This window comes from Taudactylus pleione, unplaced genomic scaffold (assembly GCF_031769625.1).
Source record: "Taudactylus pleione unplaced genomic scaffold, aTauple2 ptg000016l, whole genome shotgun sequence".
Classification (NCBI taxonomy): Eukaryota; Metazoa; Chordata; class Amphibia; order Anura; family Myobatrachidae; genus Taudactylus; species Taudactylus pleione.
This window is the reverse complement of record NW_028284418.1, coordinates 28264118-28276259: the sequence shown is the minus strand read 5'-3', so window position 1 is coordinate 28276259 and position 12142 is coordinate 28264118. Positions and strand designations below refer to the sequence as shown.

The following is a 12142-nucleotide window of genomic DNA, read 5'->3' as shown; positions in this document are numbered from 1 at the left end:
TTTTGCATCGGTAGAGCTCGTACACACATGCGCACAGCTAGCCGTGCGCAGGTGCAGAAAGAAAAACATCGGATGCGTACGACCGTGCGGCCGCTATGACCGACTCTGAATGAGGTCCTCATTTACTAAAATTACTATGGCTAATGAAAATGCTGCATTGCAATACAAAGGATTTGTGGGCTGTTTCTGGCCTAGTCGAGCAACCCTAAGCTAAAATAACATTGCCAGCTTATATATTATAAATAGATAAAATTGTGGCTCACCCAATACTAGCTTTACTCCTTTTTTCAGGAGGATATTCTTCACAGCTTCCCTGACACAGGGTTCCAGCTCCACATCGGCTAATGCAACTTTTGAATGTATCAATGTAACCTATGCAGTGAAAAATATAAATATCTGATGATTAACTAGTCATAGTATGAGAGAGCTGGACCTTCAGAGCCTTCTGTAGGCCTAGTAGATTTAGTTAACACAGTACCAATGGTAAGCAGAACTTTGTATTACACCTTATCTCTGTGAACTCAAAATGTAATGCAGGACTTTGGTGGATAGGTCTCTAAGCAAGTTAGGGTGCACTGCACACATTTCGTCACACTGCACTGCACACATTTCATCTTTTGGGATTTGTCCAGTTTGCAGGCCAGAGCCTAGGTGATAACTTCACACAACCCAATGGGGATTATCCCAGTGGTTTTCTTTTTCATACTGACTGATTGTATTGTAACCAGCATATACACATATTGTGACTATAAAGCTGGCAAGAGACAGTGGCGACCCAAGGATTTCTAGAGGGGGGTTTCCAAATGCTTAATTTTAGAGCGAGTGTGTCCAGTCCATGAAAAGAGCATAATTAGCACTTAACCAGCTTTAATATGCGTCATACAAAGTGTATTGTGTCATAATTCCAGCATATACAGGACCAGTGATCACAGTAAGCCATTAGATGGGGCAGTAGGACCATCCTGCCTGAGCTGAATGTTTTAATTTCAGTTGTATGCACCATTCCAGGGCATGGGAGCAAGTCTGGGAGCCTGGGGAAGCAGCAGAACAACCTAGCACTGCCCTGGACATATATGTACATATTGGTCTCCTTATTGATCCTACTGATGGTCTATAGCAGTGCACCTCTCATACCCCTTTTACACTAGCAGCAATAACCCAGGTTATTGCACGTGAGCGCACAGTACTCCGGGTTACTGCGCAGTGTGAAAGGGACAGGTTGAAAAAAAACTCGGGTCGACTAACTCTGCATTTCAACCCTGGTCACGAGAAGGGTTGAACACGTGTTCGATCCTGCTCGTGATGCAGTGTGAATGGGTAACCCAGGTCCCATTCTCTGCTTAGGAAGAGCCGGAGCTTGGAGGTGAGATCATCTTCAAGCGCCGGCTCATCACGTGATCCAGATGACATCATCGACCCAGCATTAGTGCCGGGTCAGGCCGCCTGTCTGTATGGGGTCTCTCCATTTACCAATCCAATTATATATCAGAAAATTGGCTAAAGTACCAGTTAAATAATTAAATCTTATTACCATAACAATTGGAGCTAAATGAAAACAAACAAACAAAACGAAAACTAAACAGCACAACCTCTGTAATATTTGGTCAATTCTCCTTGATGTTCCCTCCTGGTGGGAGCTTACCCCTATAACTAGAATGAAAGATGGAAATATAATTAGAAATTGTTACCTCTTTCTCCGGATAATCTGTTTTCACCTCTGCAGCCATCTCTACTCCGGCTGAGCCTCCACCAACAACCACAACACGTTCAGCCTTCTGAATCTTAAAAAAAATAATAATAAAAAAGAGAAATACCATTAGCACTGGAAAGTGGAGAAAAAAATATTAATTAGAACAATTCATGATGAAGAACATTCTACACCAACATTTTATATATCTATTATTGTCAGAGTGTAGATGAATAACACAGTATCATTGGTGTAGCATCTGGCTAGTCACCTAGGACGATTCCCTGAAAGCATGCGTCTACAGTGATACCACTACTGAGCCACATATGTTGTACGAAGAATGGCTTACCACCCTGCAGGTTCCCAGTAAATGTCCAGCGCGACCATCACAGTTATCACAGTGCTAAGATGGGAATAGACGGAATCGTGCAAGAAGATGGAATACAGAACGTTTACTAGTTTCACATTTTCTATCCCATGAATAGTGGCTGATGGAGCCATATTCAATATACTTGTATTGGTCATAAAACAGTAAGCAAACGGTTCCCAGGTGGCCCATTGCCATTAACCTTTCAGAAACCCTAGAGGTCAGCAAGTCATAATGCAATAGTGCAATGCGAAGCCATGAGGGACTGAAACAACATGATCATCATTCTAAAATCATTAGCTGGCCATCATAAATGATCATCTAGGCCCAATGTATGGTGTGGTGAATTCAAAAAGCACTGACCCGCTTTTACTTTGCTGTACCCTTAACCCCTGGTGCTGCTGCAAAGCAGACATTATAAAAGAAATAGTGGTTTATTTACTAAGCAGTGTTATGAGACAGAGTGAAAAGTGATAAGTCTGTGATAAGGTGCCAGCCAATCAGCTCCCAACTGTTATCTCACAGGCTGTGTTTGAAAAATGACAGTTGGGAGCTGATTGGCTGGCACCTTATCACAGACTTATCACTTTTCACTCTGTCTCATAACACTACTTAGTATATAGACCCCATAATCTTATCCTATCACTACTAAAACTAATGCAGTTAGCCTCTAGCTGTCTGCAGCTTTTTTCAAGTTGCATCGACTGCAACTTAAAACTAGTATCATTAATAAATGGAGAATGAGGAGGCATTCTGCACGCATAAAGCATTTATATATCCAAGTCACAGCAAGAGAAGGTTACATGATAAAATATATCCACATCCTGTACAATGTCTAATCTTATCATTATTATACCTCAGTCTCTAGTGACATTTTCTACCTGACTACAGTTCTCTTTAGACCGTTACCAAGGCAACACATTAACGCCTGTAGATCAATAGAGATGTCTCCTCTTTTCAACATTACTTGATAGAAATCAGACAGGAATTCCAACAGAAACAGATATGATCATAAAAGAACACTCCATGTTACATGAAGTATAAAGGTGTAATGTCAACTTCTCTGTATCCCAATTCTCTAATATAAGGCTGGTCTTATGTCAAACTTGCTTTGAAGTGAACTAAAAAGTGTTTATTATATGGTTACTATTTTACCTACCTGTACCTGAGTCCTGATGGGGTACCAGTCACCATACAGATCTTACCCAGGCAAATTATAAACGGCGAACATAGGTAATTTGGCCACTGGGTGTCACTACTCTATTAAGAACACTGCACCTGATTCAGAGATGAACGCTATTCCGATATTTACGCAGATGAGCAGTTATCGGTTGACTGCGAATGCGCTACGGTGTGCACGCACCAAGGTCCCTTTGCAATGCAGGTCACAGTGAGGATTACCTTGCAAAGTCATTGACAGTCAGGGATCATTTGGGGGAGGTAAAAAACACAGGTGGGTCCCTGCCATTGTCTGGGCATATCATTATCTACATACGGGATCGCAGACGCAGTCTAAGTGGTCCCGACGTCTCAGTTCAGACGGCCATTCTACATGACCAGCCCTATAGTGTCTACTCTTACTAAAAAGAAATACGAATAATATATAGCGACTTGTCTGTGTGGAATAGCTTTAGCATTCTTTACAGGACACTTTTAGAGGACACTTATGCCGGGTATGCACTAGATGATATGTATGCACTTGCCGATGCCAGGTCCCGCCGCACGCGACATCGGCATTGGGTACACATCGCTAAGTGTGTACGCAGCTTTAAAGGAAAAATAAAGTGAAAATAATTATTGTTTATAGTTTCCATAATGGAGTTGGGAAAAACTGGTGCTGAATTAAGCATATTTCACTTCCTCTTTGAGTCTAAGTTCTGATATCTAAATATTATCAATTATAAAAAGGGTTATCTGCCTTTATATTAACATAACTATGTATTGCCACTGTAAACACCATCCAGTGTAAAGCTGCTGACGTCTCAAGCTCTTCCTGGCTGTATATAGAGGTGTAGGGTGGCTAAGATGGATCCTTGCATGGCTTTAAGATGAATTTCACATATTTCTCCCTCTGAACATGGCTGGAATGCTTGTACTGCAGTCCAAGCCGAAGTCAGAGCGGGAAAACGAACAAATCTAAGTTCAAATAGTGCAGTAGCTATGAGAGAGTTATTATGGGAGAGAGTAAATTCCGGATCCATACTAAATTTATTGGAAGAGCCGGATCCACAATATTACCACACATGCACACCTACAAAATCCGGATCCATACTAAATATATAGATAAAAATAGATTCATAATAAAGTATATTACATAAGAGAAATGTAAGAACCATACTAAATTCATACACACCGCAATTTTTTTTACTGTGGATCAGGGCCGGACCGGCCATCTGGCACTTCTGGCAAATGCCAGAAGGGCCGATGGCCTCAGGGCCGGCTCAAGGAGTGCAGCTTCCCCTGAACAGGGCGGAAGTCACCTTCTGGACTTGAGCATATCCGGCCTCCAGACCCCTCCCCACAAGAATTCAAGGTATGAGATCAGGGTAAGGGAAGGGGTGGCAGCAGTGCAGATGATGGGCTGGTAATCCTAGCCAAGCAGCATCGCCTCCCAGCGCTATCCTCACTACCCTACACAGTTTTTGGAACTCTATACCTACTGTATACTTACCTCTACAGGCTTTGGGAGTCCTGCAGCTTGTCTATGCTCCCTTACTGTTACTGCAGGCGCTCCTAGTGGTGGGCGCCGTCTTGGATCCGATCCCGGTGTCCGCTGCAGCTGACTCCTGACTGGTCTTTTGGGCAGGTGAAGAGGTGGAGAACACTGTCCAGGTCATTTTGGCATCCTTTGGGGGCTTCTGCGGATCCGCGATTCCCACTGGCCGCCATCTTGGATTTCAGCCGGTGTATCTGATGAGGCTCCTGGCTCCGGAGCTGAAGATTTTGCCTGCAGAGTAAGGGCTGTGGTGTTGCTGAACCTGCGGTTGTGCTTCTAATGTTTTTGAGCCCTGTGCAGTTCTCTTCTCTTTTCCCTGAATAACCTGTGGTCACCATGGAGCAGCTTCTCCAAGCTATCCTCAGAGTGGCAGAGCTGCATACTGAATTGTTCTCTGTTTGTCAAGATCTATGCCGTAACACTATCAACACAGCTGCTTCACCTGAAATAACAGAGGGGACTCCATCTGTGCAGATCCTGGAATCCTGGTTGATACCTTCTTCTACAAATGGCTCCTATACTCCTCAGTCTGTTGTTGCCTGGGCCTGTCATGTACCTATACAGTCCCTTCGTCCGGAAAGTCTCCTGAAATCAGTTATTGTTAAAATTCTGGATTACAAAGATCCTGATGCTCTTTTTGCCTAGCTTGAGTCAGGAGCCAGTTGGTATGTAGTCATCATAAGACAACAGTCTTCCAGGTTGTTTCTGCGGTGCTCCAAAAATTCTCTTTCCAATTACTCTAAGTACAGAGTCAGTTTCGTGGTCTCCAGCTTTCCATTTTGTTTTCTTCTGCCTGCTTTAGGATGTCCTTGGTGGGTCGCTTTCATTTCCCTGACTTTCTCCAAGATGTCCCGGCATGGCATCACCTATGGCCCATGGAGAGGGATGATCCTCCCTGACTGATTTAATAATAATTGAGTCATTAATTTTATCGCTCCTTACTCAGTTTTACTGCTGCTTTGGTACGTACACATGTTTTGTGATTCTATTACTGTTATATCCTGTACAATTTCTTTAATTACTATGCTGCTGCACCCTGGGTTTGTTCCGTGGTTGACTCTATTGCTGTTATGCAAGTTTATCCTTTTGTTTTGGTGTGTACTGTGCTCGTCTCTTGATCCTGGGCTGGGTGTTCCCTGTCCCTTGGGCATGGGTGCCAAGAGGGGGGGAGCGGGTACAATTTTCCTTGAGCTTGCTAGAAGGGCCCGGCGTCGCCCTCCCTCCCTCACAGCAGCACAGCACACAGCTTGTGCTGGGCTGCAGTGCGAGACTGCAGCAGCCAGAGCAGTCTCCTATGGCTGTGGGGAGGGAGAGATCACACTGATCGCGCCTCCCCCCACTGATCGCCGGGCTGGGGGGGCTTACAGCGTCCCCCTCACCAGCACGCAGCGCCGCTACGCGGAGCTGCAAAAATTATTTGTTTATTTCTTTTTTAGCAAGAGGGCATGGCCATGCCTCCCGCAATTAGGCCACACCCCTTTTTTACCGGGGCCTGGCCGGGCTCTCTTCGGCCTGCCCTTGGGGACATGGGTATCATTGCCCCTCATTTTTTGGGTGTGTGGGAGATTGGTAGTTTAGTGTAGTTGGGGGGGGACTTAGTTTGGGGATTCAGATATGCCATAATTTGGGGGCTTGGTCATATTGGGTGGGGGTGAATTGGGGGGTGGGTGTTCTTATATGTGTTGTTTATAGAAAGATAGATAGATAGATAGATAGATAGATAGATAGAGCCTGATTCAGAGATGGCCACAATTAAAACACTGGATGCCTGAGCATGCACTGTGCATATGTTCTAATGGTTACCACCAGGGAACACAGATTAGAATTGCATGGCGATCCATTCAACTCCGATAAGTGTTCCTGGGCGGTGACTGGGTGAGTTACTGTGGTCGGTGGGCCTGTTGTCAGGGACTGCATTGAAATATATGGCCATATACAGTCAGACATTTTCAGCAACCAAGGGGTCACTCCCTTGTCCAAAGGTGCGACTTGTACGGCACCACGGCGGATTAGAGCTGCAGCAGGTAGGCGTCTAAGTAGGCAGTGATATAGATAGAACACACATAAATAAAACAAACTATATATATATATATATATATATAAATAAATATATATATATATATATATATATTCTAAATGATAACCTGAGGAGCGCTTAATATTCACAATTTCAATCCCCTTTGGTAATATAATCTATATATTTCTATCAATATGGTAAGTCAATGGAAGATGAGAGTAGACACACAAACCACTTTAATCATTCCAAAACACTTTATTAAAATTAAAAAAATACATACAAAAATGTTTCTTATTAGCATATAACCTGTCATTATCCCAATTATAATGAACAGAATTATTGAATAAATCTTTGTCAATTGTGACCACAATCACCCAACGTGTTTTGTCGATCACGACTTCATCAGGGGTTCTGTGGCGTCTTTGACTTGCTTGTCTCAAAATGTGTAAAAAACACCCTTTTAATGACAGCTAATACTGGTGATTCGTTAGACAGCTCCTGAGTATTTTAAATCCTTAATTATAGGAACCTGTCTGGTTGATATTATCCTATTAGGGGTTTTTGCATCTGTGGATTACCTGCATGATATATTATAAAGCTGTTCCCTGCTCTTTTTTTGACCTTGTTCTCTCTTTTATTTCTTTTTTGGTTTCTTTCATATATGCTATATTTACCCTGCTGCACACTAGACCACTGAATGTGTTAAAATTCTACATATTGTCTTTTTGTATTGTACTTGATATTGTATATTTAATGTTCCTTCTTTTGAATGCTGTATTTCATTCATGCCAGTCCTTTTGTACTGTTTATTCTGAAGATGCATATTTGACTTGTCTCAAATATATGTTCCCTTATTTTGGGTGTAAACTTTAACATTTCCAAAAGTAAACATGATTAAAAAAAAATAAAATAAAGAATTACAGGCTGATTTCTACTTGTAAGACTCCAACTGCCACAAGCAAAATCAGCCAGCTGTGAGTCAGCTCAGGCTGCAACCATCTGTCTAGAAGCCCCTGACGTTTCTCAGGTCAGTTGGTGGGATGGGCTTCTTCTGTCAACAGCACTGCATAGAAGCCATCAGAGCTAGAACACTCTCACCTCCATTGGACGTTGTATCTGAACCATACACTCACTACTGAGGCTCTGACAGACTACACTCCACACAGGTGCTGGCCTGCCATACAGCCTCCCTTAATATCTGTCCTTGCATCCTACACTACAGCCTTATAGATATTGAGAGGGAGAGGAGCGGGTACTAATTACCCGGGGCTTGTTGAGGGGGCCCGGGTTCGCCGTTCCCCTTACCTGTCAGTGTCGTGGCAGCAGACTCTCTCACCCCAGCCCAGCACACGCTGCAGTGTTCTGGGCTACGGTAGGTCCTGGGAGGCTGCTGCCGCTGAGCTCAGCAGTGCAGCAGTCTCCTCTATCTGAACTTTATAATGAAGGAGGGAGGAGCGATCACACTGCCCAGCACACTGCCTATGGCTGAGGGGAGCATGGCACTGATTCATGGTGCCACAAATATTATTATTTAATACTTTTTTGTAGGGGGCATAGCCTTGCCACACGTGATTAGGCCACGCCCCAACAGTACCTCCTACATAGCTCTCTATGGCCCTGCCATGGACTCCACCAAAACAATCTGCAGCCTGTAATTTCATAACTCAAAAGTTTTACAAACTAGATGGCTGTCCCATCCCCCCATGCATACTATTGCCTTACTTTAAAATGTAAGCCATACTTGCCTACCCTCCTGGAATGGCCAGGAGGATCCACACAATATGTGTTGAATCATATCATCATGGCTCCACCCCATACATGCCTACCCTCCCGATTTGGTCGGGAGCCTCCCGAAAATCGGGTGCCGCTCACAACCTCCCGGGAAGGCAGGCAATCCTCCCGGCTGCCACCCACCCCTCTTAACCCCCCTGCACTTACCTTAGAAACTCCCGCAGCGGGGGGGGGCCATGAAGCGATTCACGCCAAATCGCGTCATTTTGTAATATCGGCATTGTGTAGCGGGGGGGGGGGGGCAAAATTATGCGATCCCGTGGCTCCGCCCCCCGCTCCACCCACAAACACGCATCACCTGGCCGGCCCCTCCACCTCACGATGACCACGCCCCCCTTGTAATGCCGACCTGGCTGCTCCCTCCCGGAAGGGGCAGCCAGAAAGTCTGCAAGCCTGCTCCATCATGGTGGTAATCGTGGCATTATATAGTGGGGGAAGGGCAACGATTTAGCCCCCATATCCACTAACCTCTGCTGCACCACACTCCCTGCAGAGCCGACCTGGCAGCCAAAAGGTAAGATGTAAGCTCTTACGGAAAGGTCTCGTGTCTCTCCACTCTCTGTCTTCCTCACGTGTCCCTGTTATGCTGAATTGGTTCTGGATGCATATTGGTCAAGCTGCATTCTTCCATCTTATTCTGCATAACTGTTATGTTCATGTGTCATACCTGTCTCATATATCTTATGCTGAATTCTTCTGGCTGCCATGCAATTTGGTTGAAATCGCATCCTTGTCATATATGTCATTTTGTATGCCCGTTTACTCATCTACTGTATCATGTTATAATAATGTTTTGTACTTTGACTTTGTACAGTACTTGTGCTATGTTATCTGTGATGTACTGCATCTATGCTCTGTAATCTATACTAATATAATGAGAATGTTGGGTGTGTCCATTTGTTCCAAGTTGGCACAAAAACTACTGATCTGATTTTCATGAAAGCTGCATCATTGTGTAGAGCAGCGGTGTCAAACATGTGGCCCTCCAGCTGCAGTGGAACTACACATCCAAGCATGCACTGTCACAGTTTTGCTATTAGGGCATGCTAAAACTGTGGTAGGGCATGCTGGTGTATGTAGTCCCACAGCAGCTTGAGGGCTGCATGTTTGACAACTCTGGTGTAGAGGATATTCCTACAAATTTACTGCACTTTGGCCCCCATTTACTAACGAGTTTTATCACCAAAACGAGTGATAAATGTCACTGTGTGTGATAAATGGTGCTCCAGCCAATCAGCTCCCAACTGTCATTTTTCTAACAGTTGGGAGCTGATTGGCTGGAGCAGCATTTATCATACACAGTGAAATGTATCACTTGTTTTGGTGATAAAACGCGTTAGTAAATGAGGCCCTTTGTTTCATCTCGATCCGTCAAGCTAAAGCTGAGTAATAACAAAAACAAAATTGATGTTGCTCACCTGAGGGTATTGGTATTCGGTTAGGAGGATATGATTCCCCATTGGCCAATGGGGATCCAGCTGACCCTGCCTCACTGCCATATCCTTTGCTATCAGGAGACAGACAGAGGGGCTGTGCTTACAGACAAACCCTGCCACACTGTCTCTCACCAGATTGTAGAGGAGGCAGCACATAAAAAGCCTAAAGGGCGGTTTCCACTACAAGATCTGAAAACGACTGCACGATTACGTAATCGTTCAGTCGTTTGTCAGTCGTGTGATGAGCCTGCACTGAACGAGCAGACATTCAGTGCAGGGTTATCAATCATCTGGAAACATGCTGAACTTGACGATATCGTCAGGTTGACCAGCATGTCTGAAAGATGATAGATGTCTAAACGACCAGCGGGCACGCGCATCGCTGGTCGTTTTAGACACGTTTGCAAACGATTTGCAAATGATTGAACGATCATTATCGTTCAACTTAATTGTCTAGTGGATAGCCCCCTTTATCCAATCACTAATGTCTCCGGACTGCTGTCAGCCGGCAACAGGAGAGGGGGTTCACCCGTAGGTCAGTGCTACAGCTGGAGCGGAATGAGGTTAGGTGAGGTCAGCGGGACACCACAATTAAGGGCAGATCACATTTTACCATTACTAAATCAGTCTCGCACGTTGCACTGCAGAATAACCCTAGCTGGAACACCAATATATATCATCAATGCAGGAGATAGGTGTGGCACCATGCGTGCGGCCGGTAAGGGAAGAGGTGCTTTGGGCCCACGCTCACTTGAATAGAATAGGCTACATAGCAATCTGAGCATTGGGCACAGGGCACACAGCGACATTGGTGTGAGGGGTGGGTGAAGGCGCTGCTGCCACCAGTCTGTATAGCGCTGCTGGTCACGTGGGCCACTCCCGCGACAGGGCCCCTATGCAAAGCAATACAACTAGAAGACCTAAAATAAAAAAATGTTGGCAAAATCGATTCATCGTGGGTAAAGTCGCAGGCAGCAGATAGTTCTGATATGTTTTTATCTCTACCCCCTTACAAGTCACTACAGATACCTTGTGTCACCTTATAGTAATAATAATAACAATAATTTTAATATGACACAGAAGAATAGTAAATTAATATTTAGAAATATCAGAGCTGTGAAATTATCACTGTGTTATAATGATTTATACATATGATCAAGTCACACCACAATTTACCTGCTGTACCAGATCTTCATATAACTGAATAGCTGCAGCCTTAGTAGCTATTTTGTTGAATTTTCCAGGAAAAGGACCATCGCTCCCTGTTGAAATGATGAGGTGGGAAAAATGAAGCTCCTGTGTGCAACAACAACAAAACAAACAAATAGTTCAAAGAATAAACATCTGCTTGCAAAGAACTGATATAGGGCCTGATTCAACATGGATCGCAATAGCGTACGCAGTTAGTCCGGTTGTTGCGTACTGCACATGCTTGGCGATCACACTACGATTAAGTACTCACTTTGGAATCCATCGCAGAGTGAGAGACAGACAGTGAGCGTTTGGGGCTGGTGACAGGGGAAGTGGTTGCAGAAACGCAGGCATGCCATCCGCCAGAACGCCGTTGCATGAGCGTGCATAAATTAGCCACTGCGACTGCCTACGCCGCCTGAGTACTCACTGCGTGCGACGGGACTTGCAAATTCTGAGACAGGTCAGACCTGCTGTAATTGTGCGTGAGGGCCCGATGTTCTCCAATGGTACGGATGTATACGCAGGACTGCGAGGTATTACAGATGTGAGGAGACAATAGTGGGCGTCTCTATTCTGGCTAAGCTGTGGCAGAAATTAGTATATTTTCGCAGATTCATTGCATGCGATTACACAGCTGCGATCATAGTTGCAATCTGTGCTGAATCAGGCCCACAGTGTCCATATATGGTTCAATTCCTGTATATAATACATGTGAAAAACAAGGAAAGTCACACGTATATGATGTTTTCACTCAAGCACATGAAACCACCACAGATCTAGATAGAGAACTGGAGGAAATAATCTATTATTTGGCCTACCTGTACTTCTTCACTATGCGGCATATTTATCACAATCTGCCTTTCAGATGTAAATAGAATGTGATAAATTTGCCCCAAATCGCAATGCGATACTTGAATACACCGCAAGCATGTAT

At 44.5% G+C, this 12142-nt stretch overlaps 1 protein-coding gene across 5 annotated transcripts in view; it reads right to left on the bottom strand.

Moving 5' to 3' along the window:
* The window catches only part of AIFM2 (AIF family member 2, ferroptosis suppressor), a 91310-nt gene that overhangs the window by 54804 nt on the left and 24364 nt on the right, over nucleotides 1-12142 (bottom strand). For 4 of the 5 annotated variants that reach the window (XR_015878842.1, XR_015878843.1, XM_088475346.1 and 1 more), the window contains exons 4-6: nucleotides 11191-11310; nucleotides 1689-1781; nucleotides 264-372 (exon numbers count right to left, since the gene is read on the bottom strand). Coding sequence is in view for 2 of the 5 variants with exons in the window: in XM_088475346.1 (XP_088331472.1) it covers nucleotides 264-372; nucleotides 1689-1781; nucleotides 11191-11310 (322 nt within the window). In the remaining 3 variants the exon portion in view is untranslated. The remainder of the gene's footprint in view (nucleotides 1-263; nucleotides 373-1688; nucleotides 1782-11190; nucleotides 11311-12142) is intronic. The other variant, XR_015878844.1, reaches the window with a different exon arrangement.